The sequence below is a fragment of the Psammomys obesus genome, unplaced genomic scaffold, assembly GCF_907164565.1.
Source record: "Psammomys obesus unplaced genomic scaffold, mPsaObe1.curated_primary_1811, whole genome shotgun sequence".
Lineage (NCBI taxonomy): Eukaryota > Metazoa > Chordata > Mammalia > Rodentia > Muridae > Psammomys > Psammomys obesus.
Window position 1 is genome coordinate 1,141,231 of NW_026589732.1, and position 26,689 is coordinate 1,167,919.

At 36.0% G+C, this 26,689-nt stretch overlaps 1 protein-coding gene across 4 annotated transcripts in view; it reads left to right on the top strand.

Annotated features, from left to right (window-relative positions):
- Positions 1-3,525: 3,525 nt before the first annotated feature.
- Positions 3,526-26,689, top strand: part of Zcchc7 (zinc finger CCHC-type containing 7) — a 182,291-nt gene continuing 159,127 nt past the window's right edge. The window contains exons 1-2 of one of the 4 annotated variants that reach the window (XM_055605239.1): positions 3,526-3,628; positions 8,761-9,379. In XM_055605239.1, the coding sequence (XP_055461214.1) occupies positions 8,785-9,379 (595 nt within the window). In that variant the 5' untranslated portion in view covers positions 3,526-3,628; positions 8,761-8,784. Of the gene's footprint in view, positions 3,629-3,956; positions 4,009-5,098; positions 5,115-8,760; positions 9,380-26,689 lie in introns of those variants that run through there. The other 3 variants (XM_055605238.1, XM_055605240.1, XM_055605241.1) reach the window with 3 other exon arrangements.

A 26,689-nucleotide genomic window follows, 5' to 3' on the forward strand; every position in this document is an offset into this window, starting at 1 on the left:
TCAACCACTGCATGCAGAACTCAGTTACTCACAAGTGTTAGCCATGACCTCACCGTGTGCCTGGCCTTAGGTTGGTTGTCAGTGGAGATACAGAAGCAGGTCACTGTAGTCATAGCTAAGTTTTGTTTTGAAATAGACTTGGCAGTAGAGAAAATAGTGTAAGTTCTTGAGTCAGCCAGGGCCTGGGTTTGAACTCCAGCCTCACTACTTTCAAGGTGTGTGACATAGACAAGTCACTTGACCTCTCCAAGTCTGGGTCTTCATACTCGGGGAAATAAGGTAAATAGCCCCGTTAAAGAGCCGTTTAAAAGCAGCTGAAAGACAGTCAATCTGAGATGTCCAACAAAGGCTTATTACATGATGAACTCCAGTGAAGGGTTCATTCACCTGCCTAGCAGTGGATGAATAGTAATTGAAAACAACTATTAAGGTTAAATGAGGCTAGAGAGATCACTCAGCAGCTTAGACTGCTTGCTGCTCTTGCAGATCTGGGACAAGACACCACGACTAAGGCAACTTCTTTAAGAAAAATCTAATTTGAGGCTTACAATTTCAGAGATTTAGAGTCTATGACAGCAGAGCAAAGTCATGGCAGCAGGAAAGCTGAGGACTTCTATCTTAATCTGCAAGTAGGATTAACCAACACCACTGGAAAGACTGTGGTAGTTTGAATAGAATGGCCCCATAGGTTCCTATATTTAAATACTGGGTCCCCAGTTGTTGAACTGTTGGAGAAGGATTAGGAGGTATGGCCTTGTTGGAGGTGTGTCACTAGGGGCAGGCTTTGAGGATTCAAAAGCCTTGCACAATTCCCAATCTCTCTCTCTCTCTCTCTCTCTCTCTCTCTCTCTTTCTGCCTGTTATTTCCAGATTGAGACGTGAGCTCTGAGCTGTTCCTGTCATCCTGCCTTCACTCTGTCATCATGGACTCTATAAACCTCTGAAATCATAAGGCCCAAATTAAATGCTTTCTTTTATAAGTTGCCTCGGTCATAGGGTTTATCACAGCATAGAAAAGTCAGAGATCTGTTCTGAGCACTCACATCAGGCAACTTACATCTGCCTGTAATGCCAGCTCCAGAGAATTTGATGTCCTTTTCTGGCCTCTGTAGGTGCCAGCACTTATGTATATTCTACACACACACACACACACACACACACACACACACACACACACACTTTTCTTTATTCAATAAAATGAATTTTTCAAAAGGAAGTTAAGGTGAACCCTGGCTCAATGGTGTCAGCCTGTAGTCCCAGCTACTTGGGGGCTGAGGCAGAAAAATCATGAGTTCAAGGCCTGCCTGGGTTACTTAGCAAAAACCTGTCTTAGAAAAAAGAAGCAGATGTGATGGGTGAGGGGAGCTGTTTATTAACTAATTAATAATTAAATAAATTAAGTTTGAGCTCAAGTTTTCATAGCAAGCATTTTTACTCACTGAGCCATCTTGTCAGCTCAAATAAATCATTAAAAATAAAAAAGCAGAGTTAGGTTTATTAAAAGAAAAAATTTAAAGACAAACTTAAGCTCAAGGGTTAGCAGAAAGCAATGCTCCAAGAAAAATAAGGCACATCCAGGTCATGGGCTTTTCAATGGAGACTCGCTGTCAGTCTATCGGTCTGTCTGTATCTAAGAGAACATTTTTAAAGATGTGTAAATACTTAGTTCTAGGACCTACTAATAAACTGGGTTGGGGAGGAAAGGTTTACCCCTCTGCACTGAGGAGGATAAGAGTGAACAATACATCCCTGGGGTCACATCCTTTACAGTGGCTCTTTCTACTGTAGCTTTCCATCTTTGCCTGACAGTTTAAGCAGGTATTTGCTTTGTCCGTGTCCCTTCTCACATTCAGTTGCTATGTGACATGACGTAAGGTTATCATTGCTCTGGGGAGAAAACAGGTGTTTCCTTCCTCAAATGGTCTCTCAAGAATGTACTTCTCAAGAGAAGCTTCAATACTTATTTCTACATATGCCACTTATCCTTTATAAAGCTGAGGAAAGACTGGCTTAGGTCTACTTCCTGGGTTATTTCTGGACACATGGTGGAGAATGATTTTTTTTTTTTTTTTTTAACTGCAGACTTTATGGTCCTGCATTAGTTACTTTTCTCATTTTCTCAAATTCCTTACAAAGAGCGACTCATGGAGGAATGATTTATTTTGGGCTCCACTTTGAGGGGATATAGTCCACCAAGGGAGGCACAACAATGTGAGGTAGCTGGTCATACACACTATACTTCTGTCATTTAGCAAGTTGTTTATTTCTTTTCTTTCTTTCTTTTTTTTTTTTTTTGGTAAGTTGAGATTAACACTAGTAATAAAAATAATTACTGAGCATGGTGGCACAAACCTTTAATCCCAGCACTCAGTGGGAAGAGGTAGACAGATCTCTGAGTTCAAGGCCAGCCTGGTCTATATAGTTCCAGAACAGAGAACAGCCAGGACTACATGATAGAGATACTTTCTCTCTCTCTCTCTTTGAGAGATCCTGCTTAACAATCAAACACAAATAACAATAAAAATCAGAGCTGTGTTCAGGTGCACCAATTTGTAATCCCAGCACTTGAGTTCAAGGCTAGACTGATCGTTGGAAGTGAAACCCTGTCTCAAAAACGAACAAGCAATAAACACAACCTCAACGGTTGTTAAAATATGACAGAGATGGTAAAACAATATGCTAAAAGGATTACTTATGGCGCTCCACCTCCCCCTGTCTTATGTGGTGAAATTGAAGAATGACCCCAGGGCCTCCTGCACGGTACGCAAGCACTTTACCTACTGAGTTACGTCTCCAACCTCATAATGAAACTTTTTTTCTCTTAAAGATTTGACCAGGGGTGACCAATGCTGAAGGCAGCAAACATAGTCTCGTAGTACTAGAAAGAACAGCACTGACTCCGCTTTGCAGCAGTTACAGCTCTTCAAGGTTCTTAAAGGGTTAAAAACGCGGAAGCAACCCAGCGTGCAGTTCACAACCTAAGGGTGGAAAAGCCGTGAGGTCACCTATCACACTAGCGGGGGGACAAAAGCCAGACACCCTCGAAAGAAGCCTTTTCTCACGCTGGCATTTCCAGGGTACCTCTCCGAAGTCGCCTACTAACCCCAAGTCCCCTACTAACCCGGGCCTCCACCCGAAGAGGTTCCAGAAGCGCAGGGCGCCACATGCTACCACGAGGGCGTCAGCCCGAGCGAGAAAAGAGACGGCCACTGCCGGCCCGCCCAAAGTATCATGGGAATTGTAGTTTTCTTTCCTGCTCCTGGGAAAGTGGGCTCACACTTTCGCCCTGCAAGTATCGTCTCTTTCGTATAACTCAATAAGATAAAATGTGCACCATAATTTATTTCGGCATGTATACTTTTCGAGAGACTGAAGAAAACGGAAAACCCAACTCAAAGTTTATAGGCGGGGGAAACAAAGAGTTAATAGGTGTTACGCATGCGCTCGGAGGACTCTCGGGTTGGGCGGAAGAACAGCTCCCGAGAGCTGTGTTTTCCCCGGAAGTGCCTTCTCCTCTCTGGAGTCCGCGCGGACGCGGCTTCCTTACCTCATTTGTCCTCGCCCCTCCCCGTTCCTCTACGTGTTTCGGTTCCTGGTTGGTGCTTCCTGGTCGCAGCCGCGGCAGTGAGTATGTGTGTGACGGACCCCGAACGGTCCGCGGCCGGGGGACCCCTGCCCCGCCTCCGCCTCGCCCGCGGGGCTGTGGAACTAATGCGTGCCCCTCTTTGGCCGTAGCCTCCCGGTCCTTCGTGGCGCAGCTCAGCGCAGCGCAGCGCAGCTAATGGCCTCTCAGCTACGCGCTGCCCCACGCGGCGGCTCGGCATCCCGGCTAGGGTTTGACCCGGAGGCCAGGGCTTGGGAAATGCTGGGCGGCGATGGCCTTGAGGGCACCTGTTTTCTGTCTGCTTTACCTCACCGCGTTACCCACGGTTCACCTGGCCTGGGGCAGTGGGCCAGTTCCTAAACGTGGAGGCCTCCCTTCGCTGAGGGGAATCTGGCCCTCAAGGGGTGCGTCCAGTCCGCGGCCACTTTAAGCTTGTGCTGTCAAGTAGCCGCAGCAGGAGTGGACACAAAGAATCCGAGAACTGTGCCCCATTCCTTACAGAAAGCGAGTAGATGCAGAGTATCTATCCTTAGATTAACCCTTTACCTAACATCCTAACAGCAGACAGTAGTAATCAACTTATGCAAGAACTGCCTTTACAGTGGGGAAACTGGAGTTGGGAGTTAGGCTTGACTTCCAGCCACTGATTAGCTGCTGACCCTCAAAATACCTTGAGGCCGAGTGATTTCAGATTTCAGGATTGAATGAAGAAAAAATTTCAGGGCCTTTAAAAAAAAGCCTATTGGATAATTTTCTTTGAATCTTGTTTATCCCAGGAAAAATCACCCTTAAAAAGCTTCGAAAGCTCCTGACTTCGTTTTGAACATTTGGGTCTTAAATTGAACTGTTTATATTTAAGACAGTGTTATGCTTTGGGGGACAGTTTAGTATTGTCATTCAGAGGATGGGGAATGAACTGAGGAAGAACTGAAGGGAAAATTGTCCGATAACTGCAAGGTTAACAGTGCATGGGAAAAGAACAGCAGCTAATAGGGAAAGGCATTGTTTCCAGATAGAGTCCCAAGAGTAGTTGGAAGTTAACATAAATAAATTCAGCATACTTTTCTACCACAGAGACATGGCTGTTCTTTCTCTTTGATGTGACCAATTTGGATTCTTTACCTCATTTGATTGGAGGTGGCAGTAACCGTTGAAAAATGGGCTGAAATTTTAACTGTTGTGGTTGGTCTCGCTTCTATTGGCATTGTCAGTAGCACACTGAGGTTCTTGTAACTCATAAACCTAAGTTGAGAATAAACCATTTATTAATCAGTTTATTCATTGACCACTGTAGATGTAAACATTGCGGTGGAGCTGGTGTTCAGCTCCTGGTAGAGTACTGGCTTAGCATGCCTAGGACCCTGGATACAATCTCCAGCACCACAAAATGAGTAAGACCAAATTCTAGATTTAAGTCTACCTGAGATGACCAATGGCACCCACAAGGAAGAGCCAAGCTAGATATACTTCAGAAGGAAATCAAGAGCAAAATGTCCAGAATGACCAGTAGGTAATTTTCTAAGGAGAAATATTGGCTTTAAAGTTTCGGTAAATTCTGAAAACCTAACTTTTGTCTAGCTTAAAGAAATTCAGTAACTGAATGCCCCCCCCCTTTTTTTTTTTTTTTACAGTGAGTGGTTTTGTTATTTCTTTAGATAAGCTTCATTCTCACATCTGATAGTTTACATTTTAATATGTAAATATGGTCAGTCTTTTGTAGTCTCAGTGCTTTGATAAAATCTTTTCTTTATTTACTTTTGGGGGATGGCTTGCAAAAGGGTTGAGAGGATCTTTAGCCCACACTGACTTGGAATTTACTTAGTAGCCAAGACTTTTCCTTGAAATCCTGATCTTTCTGCCCAGGATTACTGTGTGTCCCTGTGCTCCACCACTCAGGGCTTTGGAGTACTACTTGAAGAAGGAGGTTCTTAAATAGTAAATTTGTAAATTTCAATGTCTACTTCTGCTTCTAATTAAAATGTCTGTTACAGGTTTTTTTCCTGTAGAAAGTAAATAGGTAATGTGTCTGATAAATTTAGATGTTAGAACCTGTGCACATATAGTAATATTTATTTGAATTTATTTATTTAAAAATTATAGTGATGCTTGGCTTAGAGTCAGGAACATGTGAATCATCCTAGCTTGTTTTCTTAATCATCTATCCAGACTTCAGTAGGCCTCATTATGCCTGTGGACCTGTTTCTTCATATTAATGTAAAGTGGGCTATGTGAAATAATTCAGTAGATAGATACCTTCTAGATTTAAATGTTTGTCAGAGACATGTGTTAGCTAGTTAAGTATGCTTGGGAATCACAACGGCAAAAGCTGAGAAAGTCTTCTGAGTTGTGTGTATTTGCACGCGTGCATACATACCTCACACTCATCTGAGTATACTTTTAAAAAATTAAGTGAATTTGAATATAATTAAAGTTGTAACAAACCAAAACAGCTTGAAGTAAACCTTAACCCTGGCATACATGAGCTACATAAATAGAAGAGGGCATGTTATGCCAAAACACAATTTTCAAGTACAGAAGGCACAAAATCCTCTTAACAGCCATAGGGGCTAAATTGTTAAATTCATTTTTCTACATTTCATGGGAAGAGATAAATCCTTAGACCCAAAGAAGTCAGTTTTTATTATGGCTCTGTAGTTTATTTCTGGCATACATTCACAGGTGTGCCTGTGGCTCTGTTCTTAATCCCTTTCCTTTGGGATGGCTCCAAGAGTAGTACAAATTCGTAACTCTGTAATTTAGCTCTTTAATTTTTTTTTTTTTTTCCTTCTGTGCTGCCCTGGAATTAGGTTTTATCTTAAGTCCACACTGGATCCTCAGGATGGATCTAGTAAGGATTTTTGAAGGAAGCATAATTCCTTTGACTTCTTTTGAATTAATTTACCTATTAAATAAAAAAGGAAAGAATTCATCTTTCATTTGAATTCCTCTGAGGCTAACATTTCAATATAAACCGATAAATGTCATGTGCACTATTATTCAGACAGCCACATTCAACTTGTTTGACAATAACAGCATAGCAACCTGAAAGACAGTACAAGGAGGGAACAAGGATACTGCATCCTGTGAAAGAAAAAGAGACAGTAATTTTGTTTTGTTCTTTTTTTTTTTGGTTTGGTTTTGTGTTTATTTATTTATTTTTTAAAGAGGGTCTCCTAGATTAGGCTGACCTTAGAATTTGCTGTGTAGCTGAGGATGACCTCTGTGTCTTCTTACTTACATCTGGGAGTGCTGGAATTACACCAAAATCATTCCTTTATTTCTGTAAAACAAGACCCAAACTCTAGCTTGAGTTTAGTACATTTTTGGTCCTTAGATTCTTGGGATCTGCTGGTTCTCTTAGAAAATCAGACAAAACACCTTGATGTTCTTGCAGAAACTCAAACCTATGAAAACAACCACTCTTTCTTAATTGTACTGGTGAAGCTAGAAATGGAAGAATAAGTTGGTCACTTCTAGGGTGCTCCTGGCATGTAGAAAAGCATGGTTTATTTCCCCAGAGCTGTTATTTTGATCAGCATTCCTTTGGTAGATAATTGAAACATCTGCTGTCTAGATTTTTGTTTAACACTTTGGAATAATAAAAGACAACTGAGAACTTATCCTGTCACAATTTCTATATTTTTGTCGTGTGTTAGATCTTTTGAGGGGGGTTAAAGAACAAAGGCTTAATGATAGAATTCATGTTTTTAAAACATTTATAAACATCTCCAAATATACTGCTTGAATATTGTAATGTATTGTTTGACGGAGTTGACAAAGTCCCTGTCCTCCTGGGATTCTGATCAGTACTTCTGGGACATTTACATTAAATAAATAATTAGAAATGTGCTGAGTGTTTTATAAAGCACTATGGAAACCTCTGAAATAGGGTACTTAATTCCTTCTGGTAAGATGTATTATAAAAGCTAAATTGAAAGGTGCAATGGATTTTATTTATATATGCACAAGCAGCAAGTTTTTTTTAGATATTCCCAAAGCTGTGATTTTTTTTGTCTCAGTGTTAGGTATTTGGAAAATTTGTGTTTCAAATGCATTTGTATAACTAACATGGGAATAAACATATTAGTAAGTGTGTTTTAGGTGTTCTTCTGGCCAAGGGTCTGAAGGCCATAGGATAGATTATTTTTATTATTATTATTAATAGTAGCAGTAGTAATTGTATTTGCAGTATTGGGGATCAAACCCAGGGTTATTTTACATACTAAGCTTGCACTTTATTGCTGAGCTGCATCCCCATCTGTTTTTAAATTAATAATAAATACACTAACAGTAAATGTGAAAAAGGCTCTCTGTTGGGGATTTTAGCCATACTGTGGTAGTGTTCTTGTGTGAGAAGGTAACCTGAAAAGAAGGGATACAGAACAAAAGACTGAAGGTGGGTGGAGCGGGTGGCTCTTCAGTTACAGCCTGTCCTCTTTGCAGTATGATAAATAAACTATTTTTTTAAAAAAAAATTAATAGAGCTAGGCAACTTGGCACATTTTAATTTCAGCATTCAGTTGATTGAGGCAGGAGGACCACTTTAAGGTTAAGGTTAGCCTGGTCTTATATAACAAGACTCTGTTTAAAGAAAAGAAAAAGAGGAGAAAAAGATGTCTGGAATAAGGAGCGATACTTTGAGGAGTATAATATTTTAGAGAGCAATGTTCACTGTCTGGCAGTGGGTCTCAAACTATTTCATTTTCTAGTATAACTTTAGGATGTCTGCATTGATGTGTTCAGTCTGTTGGTAGTAATTCTTACTTGCGAGGTCTGAGTGTCATTCTAGTGCCGCACTTCTCAAGCTGTGGGCCATGGCCCCTTTGGATGTTGAAGAACTCACATATGAGCTAGCCTGTATATCAGATATTTACATTACAATTTATAACAGTAGCAAAATTATAGTTATGAAGTAATAGTGAAATAATTTTATGGTTGGGGGTCACCACAACATGATGAACTGTATTAGGAAGGTTGAAACCACTGCTCTAGTGATAACAAGATTTATAAATTCATGGGAAAATGGTGTTCTTAAGGAAAAAATTAATATGTCTGGAAGAGTGATAGCCTTAAAAGTAAACTCTGGGGTGATAGGTATTTACTAAACAAGATCTTAGCTTTTAAAATATATTCTTGTATGACTTTCTCTTTTACAGCATTAAGGTAACTGAATTTCCATAATGTTTGGTGGCTATGAGACCATAGAAGCATATGAAGATGATCTTTATCGAGAAGATTCATCTAGTGAACTAAGTGTTGATAGTGAGGTGGAATTTCAGCTCTACAGCCAAATTCATTATGCCCAGAGTATACATAATGCCAGCACGGAGGAAGGGTATGAGGAAAAGAACTGTGGGAATTCAGAGACAATGAGTATTCAACCAAACCAGAAGAACTTAATCGTCCTTTCAGATAGTGAGATTATCCAGCTATCAGATACACCAGAAGTCATCACATTATCTGATGAGGATAGTATTTATAGATGTAAAAGAAAAAACCTCAAAGTCCAAGCACAAGAAAAGGCCCAAAGACTTGCTTCTCCTCATTCTAATAAAGCAGCTAAGAAATTCAAGAGGGCTGGTGAGAAGCCCGAAGAGAGATCAAGTATGGGCCAAGAGGTCATGATCATAGAGGTCAGCTCAGATGAAGAGGAAGAAAGTGCCACCTCAGAGAATGAAAATGTGGAAAGCTGGATGCTCCTGGGATGTGAAGAAGATGATAAGGACAGTGGCATCCTTCTTAATCTTGTGGGGTGTGAGAACACTGGTGCTGAAGGTTAGTATCATGTTGACTATTTTGAAAAGTACTAAGGTCTTTATTAAAGGAGGACTTCCTTTCCTAGGTAGAAGACCTGCAGAGTCTGATCCATTTAATTTCTTATTTTTTGTTCTTGTTTCTTATGAGACCCTCCTATCAGAAGCTGTTCTAGTGGTACTTTTTCTGAACATGATAAAGAGTATATTAAAGTACCAAGGAAGCTGCTTCTACTATTAGCAAGTTCATAGCGTTTCTTCATGTTTGGCTTGAGTTGTTTTGGACTGAAACCTTAGTTCTTTTCTCTGTTTGTTGGCACAGGTGAGTACTCCACTTACTTAGCTTTGTGTTCTTATTTGGCCAACTCTGTTGGAACTTCCTCTTACATGGTTATCCAGGATTTGGCCAGGTCACAACTGTGTAGAGTGCCTAGTGCACTAATGACAGAAGATACGGGATTGATATTTCAGGAACTCCACATCCAGTTAGACAGGCGATAGGACAGGTTCAAATTCCGCAGTAGACTGTAGGAAAACACAAATGTCAAGCACCGCATTCTCGAAGATGAAGTTTTGCTCCTTCTGTCACATTGTTATCACTGGGCATTCTCAAAAGTTCCCTTCATTTCCCTTCCTTTTCTCCTAATGGCAAGTTTCATGCAGCTGTTTTCCTAATTGGTCTTCTTTTAACCTGCTCTGCACACTAGGAGTCGTGAGATGTTTTGTGACTCATGATACTTTGCTGGTGTCTCAAAGCCTTCAGTGCCTCCCTACTGTTTTCTGAAGAAATGATGACATTAAATATAGATCATGCTTGGGTCTCCGAGGAGTGGCAAACCTTTTGTTTTTTGAGACAGGATTTCTCTGTGTAGCTCTGGCTGTCCTGGAATTCATTCTACAGACCAGGCTGTCCTCAAACTCAGAGATTCACCTGCCTCTGTCTCCCAAATGCTGGAATTAAAGGTATGCACCCTCATTACCTCTGGCTCAAACTTTCTCATTTATTTATTTATTTATCTATTTATCTATTTATTTATTTATCTATCTATCTATCTATCTATCTATCTATTTATTTATTTATTTTTAGGGAATTAGGTAGGCAATATTTTAGGCTTCCGGTCTATAATTCTTTTTAACTTATTCAACCTTTAGTTGGAAAGTTGCCATGTATAATACTTAAAGGAATGGGGCTAAAGATGTAGCTCATTTGGTAGAGTACATGTCTAGCATATATGAAGGCCTGGGTTTGATCTCCAACACCATATAAACCAGTTATGGTAAAGTACAGTTGTAGTCCTGGTTGTTGGGAGGTAGAAGCAGGCGGGTCAGGAGTTCAAGGTCAGCCATGGTCGTATACCAAGTTTGAGGCCAGCCTTAAATACATGAGATCCTGTCATAAAAAAAAATAATATTGGAGGTGGCTGTTCCAATAGATCTTACTTAGAAAACAGGTGGCTAGCACAGGTTGTAGTTTGATGAGCCTCAGAGTAATAATAAAAAGGACAACAACAACAATAATAAAAAAGGAAAGTAGTTATACAGCAGAATCAAAATTCAGAATAAGGGAGAAATAATGTTTCTAGGTAGAAGGGAAGAAACTTCCAGAGATTAAACCTGTTTGTTCAGGAAGTTTTGTAATATGAGATTGGCTCTATTTGTTATTAAATTAGTCTTACAAGTTAACTGCTAAATCTTTTAATATTTATAGAGGTAGAGAAGAAAAGTTATACAGTGTGGTGGGTTGAAGTTGATGAGGGAACAATAAAAGCTTGTGTATGATTTTCTTGGGAAAGTACAAGTGAATTGGGAAGAGGGAAGTGGAAACTAACAGTGTGGAAAGGATGATTGCTGTGGGGATACTTTCTGTTAGCAGTTATTTGGAAAATGCAATCCCTTTAAAACAGTTGGTTGATTCCACTATGACCATAGTTATATTTTTAGTATCTGGTAACTGAGAAAATTAGTAAAAAGCTGCTGATACTCTTACAAGACTTTGTATTTTACTAATCAGAACACTGTTCATTAGTTAATACACATATGTGGGAGATGGTCTTTATATGACTCGGTACCCAAGCTGTAATTAATTGTCTGACTCATCAGGAATCTGGAGCTTAGAGACTGGAATTCATTAAGCCAACAACACATCAGCAATAAAAAAAATAAAGATCACTTTAAAGTAGCGTTCATTCAAAATTAAAGTTATATAAGCTTATATTGAATTCACTTTGAAGGAGTCCATTCTTTGATATTTGGTAGTCTACAGTGACAGAGACCCAAATACTCCTTTCTTATTAGGTTTTGAGGTTTTTTGTTTTTTTGTTTTTTCTGAGTTTTTCTATTTGGTACCTTGGTTTTAAATCTAAAATGTTGTTTTATATTTTACATACTGAAGGGAAAATTTGTTTTTATTTTGTAACAGGTGTGTTTAAGGATACGCAGAGACAGTAAAGCTAATGGCAGTCTATAGATAATTTGTGAAAATGTAAACTGGGCACTGGCTTTATGAAAGAACTTGAAATGGGAACGGGTGGCTCTCAGAAAGAGGAGAAGTTGCTACTGCTGTGGAGCTAAAGAGGAAGTAGCTGGATAATAGAAGATGGACATGAAGTGGTACTGGAGGAGGAGTACAGTGTGGGGGCTGGGCTGCCTTTTTCCTTTTGCATGATGAGAATTAGAAAGACGGTTTGTATAAGAGAGGGTTAATAAAGGCAGGCTGTGGTTAGAAAAGGTAGAAGGAAAGATAGGGTTTATATATTTATACATTTTTATTATTAAAAATTACGTCTTTAGTTTTTTTTATTTATGTACATGTGCACATGCGTGTATGTGTGTGCATGTGCACAGGTTTGGGCATGTGAATACCATGGCACATTTGCGGAGGCCAGAGGACAGCTTACAAGGAAGAGTTAGTTCTCTGCTGTACCTTGTGGGTTCTGGGAATCCAGCACAGTCTTCAGAGTGATTACCTATTGAGATGCCTCATCAGCTCTCGTTCGTTAAAATTGTGGGACATGAGAAGGAAAGGTGGGGCTATAGAACTAACTGTACAGTCCTAGGACCCTGAGAAAAAAGGAATGAAAATACAGATTGGCATGAAAACACAGAAATGCACTTATTTTAAACTAGAGAGAGAAATTGTTACTATATTTGTTTTGAAGAGACAAATGTAGTAAGAAGTTATAGTAATTTTGCCACTGGAGACTGTGAATTTGGAGTCTCCAAATTCTGATAATAGATGTTACTGAAGTTTTGTGTGTTTTTTTTTTAATTTGTTAATTTATTTCATGTATATAAACACTCTGTTTTTCATACACACCAGAGGAGGTAGTCAGATTTTATTACAGATGGTTGTGAGCTACCATGTGGGTGCTAGGAATTCAACTCAGGACCTCTAGAAGAACAGTCAGTACTCTTAACGGCTGAGCCATCTCTCCAGCACCCTGAAGTTTTGTGTTTTATAAGTGAATACAGTTAGTGAATTTGAACTAGCCTATAAGTATGAAAGACTATGTAAATGTACATAGTCCTTCATATGTACATAGTACATATTTTTCATTTATAATTTTACAGATACAGGATTCATAGTTACTATAGATTTTTAGCAATTTCAATATAATTTGTTTTCTGTTATTAAGTTAAGAACTGCATTTTTGTTCAAAGGAAGAATTTTATAAAAATTTCTCTTAGGCATACTCCATTTGCCAGCATCACCATTCTTGAACGGGGCTGCTGTTAAATAAAATTAGGGCTATTTAATATAGACTTTGTGATATGATGGCTGACCTGGGAACTGAGAGGGCCATTGAGTGACTGGGAGGCAGGTAACGTGTGCAACACGGATATGCTAGACAAAGGGATGAATCTTGCAAGCCAACAGAGCAGGATTGCATAAGATGTTGCTAAGCTACTCAGAATGGCATACAGTTTGAAATTTAATGCACCGGTTATTTCTGGAGTTTTCTATTTAATATTTTTTTAGACTATAGGTGACCATGTGTAACACACTTTGGAGACCAAACCATGGATATAGATGGGCTTTTCTGTTAGCAAAGCATGTCTGCTGCTGGGATAGAAGATGTCCCAAAAGACACAAGCATGTTTTTTTTTGGTGTGGTAAATGTCAAGCATTGTTTGTACAAGACATCTACATAATAGAGACAATCAGTGCTTTAGGAATTATTTTTCTTGGATAGAAAAAGGATGATTTAACTGTAGAAATAATGGTTAATTCTTCCTTGTAGATTTTTGCTAAGGACAGAATGTTGTAGTGGATTCCAGTGTCCTGTAAACCAGCTTCAACAATGATTCATAGTTGACATAGATCTTAGAACTTGGAACTGATTTTTTTAAATTTATAATTCCATTATAAAATTATTTATAAAGTCTTACCATTATTTTGAGGTAGACTGTAGACATAATGTCATTTCATTGGTTCATACAGTGTATGTTTCACTCTATAAAACTTTCTGAAAGGAAAAGTCACTTAAAAAATTAATCATCACTCCCAAATAACTTGCCAATAACTGTTTTATCATCAAATATCCAGTCACAATCACAGACTATCTCCTAGTTTATTTTTCCCCTTAGAGGTAATTTGAATCATATCTGATCTGTATGTTACAGTTTTTTGCTGATTTAAGTGTCCTTTAATTTATAGGTTACTCTGTCTCCTCTGCTTTCTCTTTTAATTCTTTGTAATGTAATTACAGGAATTGGGTTGTTTTCCCTCTAGAATTTCCCATATGTATATTTTGTTTTGTTTAGTGTATCTTACTGTCTTTCCTATGGCTTGTTTACTTACCATATTGCCTTGATATGTAGGTCCATCTGTTCACTTTATTTTTGTTACATTTATCTTTTAAAAATAAACATTTTTAAAATAATTATACTATTTTCCCCTTCTTCCTTCCTCCAAACCCTCCCATGTTACCCACAACTTGCTCTTTCAAATTCCTGCCCTCTTTTTCTTTAATTGCTGTTATATATGTGTTTGTGTTATATATGTTTGTGTTTGTACCCCTAAATATATAACTACAACCTTCTTAGTTCATATAACATTACTTGTACGTATATTTTTAGGGTGATCATTGGATAACCAATTGGCATGTTCTTCCTGGAGAAAACCATGTTTCTCCCTTCCTTAGTTGCTTGCAGTTCTTTGCTGAGGTTGAGGCTTCATGGTCTCTCCTAGTTCCACCCCCTCCACTTAGCATCTCTACTGTTGTACATGCTTAGCTCATGTTCAGATAGTCTTGATGGTGACAGTTGATGAGGAGACCTTCTGACATTTCTAGGAGACAGTCTCATAGTAAACTGCCTAATCCTCCCGCTCTTACAACCTTTCCACCTCCCCTTCCAGGAAGCGTCCTAGGTGCAGCTAGGAAGAGTCCTAGGTGCAGGAGTTGTGTTGTAGATGTATCCATTGGGACTGGGCTCTGGTTTCAATTGTTGTCATTTTCTATAATGGTTTCTTTCTGTTGCAAAGACATGTTTCCTTGATGAGGGGTAACAACTATATTTATTTGTGGGTATAATAATAACTGTTTATAGAGTGAGTGTAGTTAGGGATTATACTGGTAAATATTATCTTTTTGAAATTTAATTTTGTCTTATAATTACATAAATATTTTTTAGTTTCCAAATTCAAATCAACGAAACAAAGTAAAGCCTATTCAGATAAGCCTGTCTTTTAAGTATCCACCCTGTTCCTGCTCTTATGCATACAGGTTAAGAAAAAAACAGTGCGCTGTCTTTATGTAAAAATAAAAACAAACAAAAACCATGTGTATATTTTTGTTCTCTCTCTCTTTCCCTGTCACACTATTCTACCTTTTTTTTCTTTTAATAGTATGTAATGAAACTGAATTTCTATTACTGTGTAAAGATGTTTCTAGTTTATAGGACTGAGCTATTTTTGTATCTCTTATGATACAAAAAAATATGCTGATCCATGCTGATGATTAAACATGTAGTGTTTTCTGAAAGGTAAAGAATAACTTCAAAAAGCTAATGAATGATAAACTTGTTACACTATTATAAAATGAATTTTAAGCAAATAAATAATAGTGCTGTTACAACTGAAGAAGCATGCGTTAGTTCTTTTTTTGCTAGTAATGCCTTGTTTATATTTCTCAATTTTGAAAGCTACAGATTTAGCAAAAATTAAATTGGTTCAGGATTTAGAAAGAAAATGCCCTTTGAAGAATGAAGAGTATGGCCTTTTTAAGTTTAAGTCATATTAATTTCTGTTTTGTAACTGTGATGGTCTAGAAGTTCTGTGTTAATGCTTAGTATATCCAGCTTCACCCACATTGTGGATACAGAAGAAATACCTAAATGAGTTTTAAACACATTTCTGCCTTTTTTACTAGTGTTTTTTATTTTTATTTTTCATGGTTATTTGAAGTTGAAATGAAGTCATGGCTCAGTTAATGTGAAATCACAGATTTTGAAATTGAGGTACACTTGTGGCTTTGAAAACTGTGTGTGTGTGTGTGTGTGTGTGTGTGTGTGTGTGTGTCAAATTTTATTTTTCCCCAAACTATATGCATAAGTTTTGGTGTAATTTCAGAAGGTAAAGAACTCATGCAGAGCCCTTGCTGAGTTCCTGAGACTTTCTAGGCTTTCAACTAAGGCTTGAAGCTGGAAATAATTGAGTAGAGTAGGTACCTATTTAAATTTGAAGTTTTTGCATCTTTCCTTGTTCATGTCACATATATCACATGATCATTGCCTGCCAGCCTCATTTTTCTACCTCACATCTTCCTAGCATTTCTCTCGTACCTTCATGTCCTCCTCTTTTTAGTTTTTCAATTATTTGATTTGATTTGGGCCTTTACATATACATTCTTTCTTCGTGAGTTAGTCTCTGCTTTGCCTGCCTGTTGGGTTGACTGAAGTAATGGTTATAATTTCTCAGTTATTAGATGTCAAGGTCTACAGTTGACTAGCTGTGACTTGAGGTAACTTGAGGTTTTTTGATTGTCTCTAGCATTTCTATGTACATAATATGTCTTTGTATTCCTTAAAGATATTTTATTTGATTTGGTGGCATTTTCTGATCTACTACATTATGACACAGTCTTAATCTTAAATCTTAAAAAAATAACAGCCTGCTTTGCAAGTCACTTAACTTAGTAAGATACTGGGATTTAAGAGTTGTCATCATAGTCCCTGCCTTAGGAGCCTTAAAATACTTGAAAGTATAGAAAACTCATTGATGTTGTATTAAAATACATTTCTATAAGTACAAGAGGTGTTCCAGTGCCACACATAATCATACTAGATGAATATAATACACTTTATTTAAAAAACTTTCCGGGTGCTATAGATGATGGCTTGGTTAGTTAAAAGCACTTGTTGCTCTTGTCCAAGTCATGTTCCCAGAATCTATGTGTTGGTTTATATCTGTAGCTCAAGTTCTAAGAAATTCAAAGCCCTCATCTGACATCCGTGGGCACCAGGCATGCATATGGTACATATACATACATGAAGGCAAAATACTCATACATGTAAAATAAAATAAATCTAAGAAAATATAAAAAATAAAAAAGCTCAGTCAGCAAAGTACTTGCCATGCAAGCATGAGGACATAATTTTGATCCCCAGCACCTGAGTAAGAAGCCTAGCATGATTGCATGCACTTGTAATTTCAGCCCTGGGGAGGCAGAGACTGGCAGATCCCTGTAGCTTGTTGGCCAGATAGCTTAGCATAATTGACAAGTACTATATCCCAACAAGAAACCCTGTCTCAACAAAAACAAAGAACAAAAAACAAAACAACAACCCAGGACAGTTCCTGAAGAACAACACTCAAGGTTGATCTCGGTCTCCATGCCTGTGCACACATATTTATGCACATCGTGTTCATGCACATGAACGCACCCATATAGAGGGAAGAGAGAATGGTGCATGCAATTGAGAGAACTTGGCAGCTGCTCATGAGTAGACCAGTGCACAAAGGATAAGGTAGGATCTCCAGTTTTAAGACCAGACAGGTTTACATACTGAAACCTGTTCTCATAAAGCAATGCACAGGCTGGATACAGTGTCCATGCTTTTAATTCTAGCACTCGAGAGGTATAGTTTTACATACTAAGTTCTAGGGCCAGTTGTGGCTACATTACAGAGACCCTGTCTCGAAACAACAAATCAGCAAAACAAAAATAAGCAAAAACTTTTGCTTTGTAGGCAGAGTACAAGTTGAAAAGCTCAGTTGAAAAGCTCAAGTAATATGCAAGAAAGAAAGTGAATATATAGTACCATTAATGTTTATATATGACTAGATATGTTTTGATAGCATGTCTTTTCACACAGCTGAATTAACTGAAGTGAGAGCAGACATCCATGTTCTGTATATGTTCAGAGTGCTGTGGAAGATTTCATTGTCATGATTTTCTTTGTTTCTGACTGCTTCTTGTCTCTTTCTTGGGAACTGAGAGGCCGTTGAAAATACAGTTGGAGCTGGGTGGTAGGATGAACACCTTTAATTTCAGTTCCCGGGGAACAGGCAGATATTTTGAGTTCAAGACTAGCCTGGTCTACAGAGTGAGTTCCAGAACAGCCAGGGCTACACAGAGAGACACTGTCTTGAAAAAAAAAAAATAGAAAGAAAGAAAATGGCTATTTTATTTAGTTTTCTGGAAAACATATTAGCTGGAGTGTGTACTATAATTTGTAATTGAATCAAATGTGTGTACTATAATTTGTAATTGAATAATCAGTTAAGGAAAATGACCACCTATTTAAGGAATCTCTAATACAGGTCTTTAAAATTTTTTAAATTATTATTTATTTTGTATGTATGGGTGTTATGCCTGTTTGTATGTCTGGGCACTATGTGTATGCCTGTTGCTCTCAGAGACCAGAGCATCACCAGACCCCCTGGAACTGGAATTGTAGAGGATGGTAAGTCACTGTGTGGGAGTCAAACTTGAGGCCTCTGGAGGAGCAGCCAATTCTCTTTAACCACTGAGCCATCTCTCCGGCCCCTTTATGCAGAGCTTTTGAAAGAGAACATTTACAAAATACAATTTTGGCTTTTTATAGATTGCCGTCTTCCTTAATAGTTTTGAGCATAGAAAAGGAACCAAATTGTTTAGTTTGGAATCATTAATAAATGAAGCTTTACTTTCAATAATCCTTCAGATTTTTAAGGTAGTATTTTTCTTCTTTTTTTCATTCATCATCTTAATTTCAGTAATTACCGTTCTTATGACAATCCTAGACCCAATTGGTCATAAAAATAAGCCGTGATTTGACACACTTCTCATGGATGTATAGTTTAATATCTGTCTTATAAATAAAAAGTAGCCATATGCTAGGGCTCCAGTGACTAAGAGCATCAAGGGCTCCCTCCCTAGTGTGTTTATAAGCCTGGACTACACAATTCTTAAAGCTGCTTTGAGCTGTGTCTCTAGTTGTACATGTCACCTTTCACTTAACTGTTGTGAGGGCATCTTTTCTTTTTGTTTTGTTTTGTAATTTCTAATTAGCATAATGACTTGAGCTGTGTCATTCAGTGGTCCATGGTGAAGTTGTCATAGGAAGAGAACAAATAAAAATGTTCAGATTCAACTTTACTTGTCAATGGGGTGAAGTTTAAAAGCCTCTTATAGCTATTGTTCAGCAGACTACAAATTTCACTGGAAACCCATGAAATCCAAGGCAGCTTTGGGTTAGATTCTAATAACATTTTGGAATGTTGATATTGTATGTCACTGGTTTTACATTGACTTCACTGTAGACCAGCAACCTTGTTTGCATTCTTTCAAAGTCATTTTATGACTTTCAGTTTAAATTAATTTATCATTGCTTTAAAAATATATATATATTGTTAAGGAAGAGAATTGAATTTTACTTTTGAAAAACATTTAGTAACTGGACTCAATTTTCATAGGTATACTAAATTCAGTAGAAATTGTTTTGTGGAAAACCACTTTGATATATATTTATTGAACTAATGACTCAGTGCAGTTACTATTTAAAATGTTAATTTATAGGTTTGCTTATTACTTTGGAATGGAGAAGCATAAAATTAAGTGGGCAACATTTTCATTCTCATCATAGGAACTTGAGTCCTGATATGTTTAGGTGCATTGTTTAGGTTCTTGCTATAAAAATAGTCTACTGTATATAAAGATCATTTGTATAAGGTTACTAAGTATAACTGATATTTTTATGGTCAGAATATAATTTTTATATGAATGACACATGTTTAGATTATGAAACCTTTTTCAAAAGAAATACAGGAAGGTATTAAACTTTTTTCATAATCATAAAAGTTATGCTGATATTTTCTTTATAGATTTTATTTTTAAGATTTTGCTAAATTTATGCTCAATTTCAAGTAATCTGTTACTTTCTTAAGTATTTTCATTGTGGTTAATAATGTAGTGTTGATGGAAGCTTAACAGTATTAAAATTTTTTTTTGTTTCATTGCTTATCTTTGATTATATATTAAATGGTATTGAAATCACATTTTGGCATTTTTGATTGCTTGCTTGACTGTTGTCATTTTTGCTAAGAATAAGAGATAAACATTTTAGTTGAGCATCCACCATTTTCTTTCAAATTATACCACATTTTCTTTCAAATTATACAGAGCACAGAAAGGTTGCCTTTGATTTGCTTTTTCATTTTAGTGTTGATCCAGTTACATTGTGTCTGGTATAATTCTAGAGATAAAATTTTCTTTGTAGTATTCATTTAGATTCAAGGAAACCAAGTATTTAAGTTATTTTTACTATACTAAATGTGTGGCTTTGATTTCTGGGACAAGTTCTTGACCTTAGGATTTCAGCTTTTGTCATTTTTGAAAGTTTGTTCACTGTTCTTATTCCTGTCTTTTGCAAACACAAAAGGAAGACAGCAAAACTATGATCGTGAAATAGTTTGCTTTGCATTAAGCTAGTCACATGCCCCCAGGTGAGAGAGTAGCATTTAAGAAGCTCAAGGGCTATTTATTAAAGAAAAGTATTTTTATTGGCAAGTCCCTTGAAGTGAGTAGGTCACATTTGATTTTGCTTTGCTACTAGATGGCACTTGTAATAGAATTATCCACTCTAGGCAGAAAGTTCTACCTCTAGAGAACTTTTCAACACTCTCCATGTTAATAAGGAATTCTAAAGACTAGGAAAGTTCGAACTCGTTATGGCTGATAAATAAATTTGCTAAAGTCATTCAAATTGTGCTTTAAAAAATCAAGTAAGGGATTTTGGATCATGGCGGATAAATTTAACTTAAGAAAAGTGATTTTTAAAGAGTTGAAGAACTACACTGACCCTGGAAGTCAGTCTTTTTACACTGTGCTAGTTGTTCTTATGTGTCTACTTTAAGCACAGGGAATTTTTGCCAGTCATTTTTAGAAACAATAATACTTTATACATTTAAGGAGAATTTTCATTGTTAATAAGATTTCTTCGTTACAATAAGAACTTGAAAGATTGCCTCAGTTTCATATAGGCAAGTATTTTGAGTATTCTCTCTACTCCTGCTTATTTGGGTTTCTTTAGACCTGACACATATTCTGTGGTAAATAAATATGACTTAAATATTGTTCTGTATTGCCTAATAATCCTTTAGAGCTGATGTCATATGGTTGAAGAGGTTCATAATATCCAGTTTAAATGTTTCCAAATCTTTTAAGTTCTTGGTTAAAAAAAATTCAGGTAATAGCTTGTGAGATATTTATGGTTTTTTTTTTTTTATTATATTTGCACTAAAATTTTCTGTTTAAAATATTTTCATTTGGAAAATCATCATCGTCGGGTTGAACAAAAGAAATGTAATGGTTGAACCAGAAATCATCTAATTTTCAAACAGTATTGGTTAGTTAAACTCACTTTGCGCTACAGTTCTGTGCGTGGAAGAGCTGTCCTTGCTGTGGATCCACCTAATGCTGGTTAACAGGAGCAGCAAAGAGTCTTTATTCTGTTGGATGGTTTTCTTCCTTTGATTATTTAGACCTTGAAGATCATAGGTTTGTGTGCAAGTTTTTAAAGCAGTATTAAGCAACGACAATTCTTTCTCTTCCTTTACATATAAGACATGCATGTGTGTATTTTAGCAAAAAAGGAAACACTTAACTTCTTTTGAATCTTGGTAGTTATTCTTTAAAAATTGATTAAACCACTAAAGTTTGTTTAGGAATCTCAAAAAGATCTTCAGTAGGGTACCTGCAGCTCAGCAGTCTATCTGTGCAGATTTCCCTGCCTATTGTGGCTGTTTGCTCATTTAAATTTCCCATGGCTTTGGGTTGCCGACTTGGTTTTCTGCAAGAGTGCCCATGCTTATTTGGTCATATATTCTGAGTGACTTTTCTGCTTTTTCTTTCTTCTTATTTTGTTGATTGCTAAGAGGACAGAGAGAATTTTTTTTTTTTTTAAACCCTAAACTTGTTTCTTTGTTACGATCTTTTTTCTCTCAGTCCATCTTTTTCTGTGTTGTTTTGTTTTGCAGATTGGGAAGACTTACTGTGTTGTACTTAGATCAGTGGGGACTAGCAAAGAAAACTAATTTTGTTCTTGGTTTTGTTTTTTTTTTTTTAATAATAGTAGCAGTTTAATTCCCTAACTGTTGAGAAGCTTAAAATATATGTTAGCTTTATTCATGAAATTGATGGAAAGTTATTAATCCTGAAAATTTCTGTTCATGCTTATTTTATTTAGAATGAAAAGATTATTTGTTGTTGAATCAAGTTTTAATAGTAAAAATACTAATTGTCAGTAAGGAATACTATTATGAAGTCTCAGTTTAAATATTGTATAATAAATTAGCTTTGAAATTAGTTGTAATTGTATATGTAATTTCTTTTATATTGAAAAATTGTTGTCCATAGCATGTATAGACCTTTGAATGTACATGTACTTGATCAGGAATATAGTTTTTTACCTTGAGATCTTTTCATTAATTTGTCTTTTTAAAAAAATATATAGTGTGTTTATTTCTTCTCAGATGTGAATAATTTGTTTTATGAAATAAAGGCTTTATGTTGACAAATGCTAAGTTTTTGGAGAAGTGTGTTGTGGCAATTTAAATATCAATTAATTATTGTAAATTAAAAACAGGAAATCTAGTTCTAGCAGTTCTATAAAATATTTTTCTCATATATAAAGGTTTTAAAAATAAATGTAACCAAAACTGTTTCTCTTTTACAGTTGTTTTATGAACATAACATACTACAATATTGTATGTTACTCTTAAATATAATAAAAATCCTTGGCCATTTAAAGGTTATAATAATTTCCTAGTTTAGCACAGGAAAAGCGCTGTGATATGCTTTCTGTTAACAACCTTAAAAAAAAACTGTTGTTGGTAAATAGGGGGGAAGAGTCATTGATAATTGATACTTTAGGAAATTTTAATCTAAGTGATTATACATTGTGGCAATTAGATTTCTAGTAATTTTTCTGACTATGGGAACTGTGGTAATGGGAAATGGCCATCCTTTTTGTGTGTATTCATGGTGTTCTTTTTAAAAATTTTGATAATTATAGAATTTATGATTACAAAGAAACAGCATTTTATGTATTATTTTGCTATTTTATATTTATCATTTCTCAGTATATTTGATTTGTTTGAAATGAGTTCTCAAGAAACAATTTCTTTTAAAAACATTTAATATCAAAACAAGAAAATATATTCTGATATCTAACTAGTTGTTGGTTGTTCTAAATAAAATAGTCATTTGAATTTCTACTCTTTGGTCATAGTTTGTAAAATCATTCATAGAATTCTGAACCGTATTTTAAAGGATGCTTTACTAGTTGATATTTCTGCCTAATAATTACAAAATACAACAATTTCAAATAGTACATCAGATCAGGACATTCTATACTATGAAAAGTAATAAAACTGTAGGAATGTGGAGCTTTGAAAGTACATTTTCATAGCAAGTGTAGACATTACTGTGTGTGACCGCACTAGCACGCCACTGCAGAGCCGTGGGGATCTACATGGAAAGAGGCTGGGAGTGCTTAACGCTGCTGAGACCTCACAGGCAGTTGGCACACAACCTTTATTTTTAAAGGTCATGATTGCTTGAGGCCTTTTCTAGTCTTTATTTGCAATTTTTGTTTGGTGGTGTTTTTTGTTGTCGTCGTCTTTTTCTTTTGGCAGTGGTTGCAGTGTTCTTTTAAAACTGAGAAGCTAAACATGTATAGGAACTGTTAAAGTACAATGGAAATCTTCTTATTTACAGTGTTTTTTGAGGCCAGAAAATGCTGTGATGGTAAGCTACTGAGAATACAATTAATTAATTATTGAGTGTTTTGGAGTTTTCTGAATTTAAATTGGAGAAGTTTGCGAAGTAAGTCCTGCTACTGTGTTTCTGTGTTCCAGTCGAGTGTTGGTATTTCTTCAAAAATGGTATTCTGTGCACTGAGAGAACAGTGGGAGAGGAGAACAGAATAGAAATTGGGGGAAAGAAAACATCTGCCTCAAGTGATTCCATCTGACAGGTGGAAAGACTACATACCATTATAGGTTTTTAAGAGATAGAGTGCTGAAACTCTCATTTTAAAATACTAAAAGGGTTGAACATATTTGACAAGGTTTGATAGTGATAAATATTACAACTTTTTCTTCTTGTCTTTATTCTAAAGCAATATAGGTTTTTAAAATTAGCAAAGCCTTGAAATTTATTACTACTGTCCAATAAGGGATTGCATTTACTAATGGTTATAAATATGAAAACCTAAAATTCTGAAAGGTCTATAAGAATATAGAAATAGTCACAAAAACTAATTTTTATATTTTGCTTTAGAAAGTGCTTATAATTCAGATATGCCCTGAGACAGTTTGTTTCTCGGAGTTGTAAGGCTATCTATTGGTTTTCAGCATTTAGAACTTTTTGTACTTTAACTATTGATATGAATTGGAGCCTTTTTTTAATTGCAGGAGTTTGAGAAATATACAGTATAGATGCTAGCAGTTGGCTTTTAAGTTTTTTAGTGATTACCCTTTGTGAAATAGGAATATAGTCTTGGCATTCTTTTTTCAGAATATGCATGCATAATTAGCAATCTTAATACTAGAAGAAAGCTTTGTGAAGTATAACAGATTGTGTCCTTGGTTATTCTATTACTAATTAGAGAGGAAAGTGCATTGTTGGTTTCTTTGTTGGGATGGGAGGCAAATTATATTTCAGAAAAGGATGGGACACTCCCCCCCCCCCCCTGCTTTCTGGCAAATTTGTATTTTGGCTTTACAAGGTCTTTGAAGATTTGTGTCACAAAGGCTTGTAAAAATTCAAAAAGTATATTTTCATTTAGTTGGCTGCTAAAAAAGTGATTAATCTAGAAAAAATATAAATGAAATTTATCTTTTTTATAGTTTAATGGTTGTATGTCTTTTAGACTTTTTTGTTAATTTGGATGCATTCTGATCATTGAAAACATCATTTTCAATAGTGTTATTGATGAGTTAAATTCTCATAGCTGTAATTATATTTCATTTATCAAGCTATTTTATGAGCCAGATCTAACTAGCATTAACTAACTTAGCATTCTTTCTTGGACAGGTGCGAAGGAAGTGCTGTTCTACATTACAGTGTATATGGCCATTTCTAATTTGACCTGTTACTGTAAAGAAGGCTAACAAGTGTGTGTGTGTAACTAGCTCCCTTCTGGAGCAGTTGAAAACAGGCCTCAGAAGGCTCAAAGGAATTCTTTTAACTCCTAGCAGGGCCACGGGGTCAATGTCAGATTTAGTCATGCTGTTATTTTAGCCCAGTGGTCCAGAGAGGTGACTGAAAAGTGAGTCTTGTATTTCTCTTTCTGTGCGGTTATTAACAGGATTAAGTGTGAGCCATTGTGTACTTAGTACCAATTAGCTTCTCATCCGAGAGGTTCATTACGGTTTCTGTCAGCCTTGTTCTTGTAATATTTGTTTTATTGTTTGATTATTTAAAAGGCTGGATAGACTAAAGAAAAGTTTTCTAGCAGTGCTTTGCAGTTCATTGAGAATTTTAATAAACAGTTAACTTGCCAGAGATTTAACTCTTGATTAAAAAATGGACTGTACTTAAAACTGACATGAAAATGGGGAAGTTAAAGTGTCTAAAATTTCCCTTTTTTGGTACTTTTTGGGTAGTCTTCAAAAAGAGCTAACTATAATATATCAAAAATATTTCATATTTTTAGAAGCCTAATTCATATTTTGTGTGCATATTTCTTAAGATTACATTTATTTTTTTGTGAAAATATAGTTTGTTTATCAGGAGAAGGACATGTGAAGAAACTCCAAAGTGAAAAAACCTTCTGAGTTTCTACATTTGAACTATTAAAGCAGAACCTAAGCGTTCTAGAGGAAAGATAATTACTAGGTGTGAGTGAACTCAATTTAAAGGAAAGAATCTGAGGTTGGTTCTTTATTCTGTTGTAGATGAGTAAAAATGTAGGTTACATAAGCTTATAAAAAATAAACATTACCCAACTTTTCAGTTACTTATTATATTGATGATCGCTTTTAAAACTTTGAAATAAAAATTCTTATTAAAATTAGTGCTTCATCAAGTAATTCCTCACATAGCATATTGAGATATTTTAGCAAAATTTTAGACAAAATTGTTCTTACAAGTTGGTTGGTGATGGTGATTTCATTTAAAAGCAAGTAATATAACCCAAATGAAAAGGTAAGTTGTTTGCTACTTCATAAATATATATAAGTACTGTATATATTTATATGGAATATGGACTTTGTACTTGAATGTACATATATTTTCATATGCATTCACTCTTGGATGAATGCTTTGTAAAATTTAAATATTATAAATTATAATAGCAATTTAAGTAAATGTGATTACTGTTTTAACTGAATTGTTGAGTTGCTTAATCTCAGATTGTTTGATGTGTCCTATATTAGATTACATTTATATTGGAGACTTTTGCTATCGTTCTTAACTTTTTTTGGTGCCTAGATTACTGTAGCATTGAATACTTAAGATTTTGTGGGTCAGATAGCTATGAAATATATGTTTGTGAAATGCAGCTGCCCCTTTAAGACCCACAGTGGCTAGCCTTTGCAATTTAGGATTTCTGTATTCAATTTTTTGGGAAAGACATTTTTACAAAAATCAACATACGCTGTTTTTCTTAATTCTCTCATTAATTGTAATTGAAAAATGCTTAGATTCTCCAGATGAAAGCTTTGAAAAAAGTGTGTGGTAGCTGTATAAAGTTGCCTGAAGATTTTCTAGCAACAGGAAGTAAATAACTGTCACTTCCTCTTGTGATCTGATTCGTCTGTCTCATGAGAAAGCAAGTAGCTTCTTTTGAGGTAAGACCTAGTTTCACCAACATTTTCTTAAGCTCTTCAGAAAAGAAGAGATAA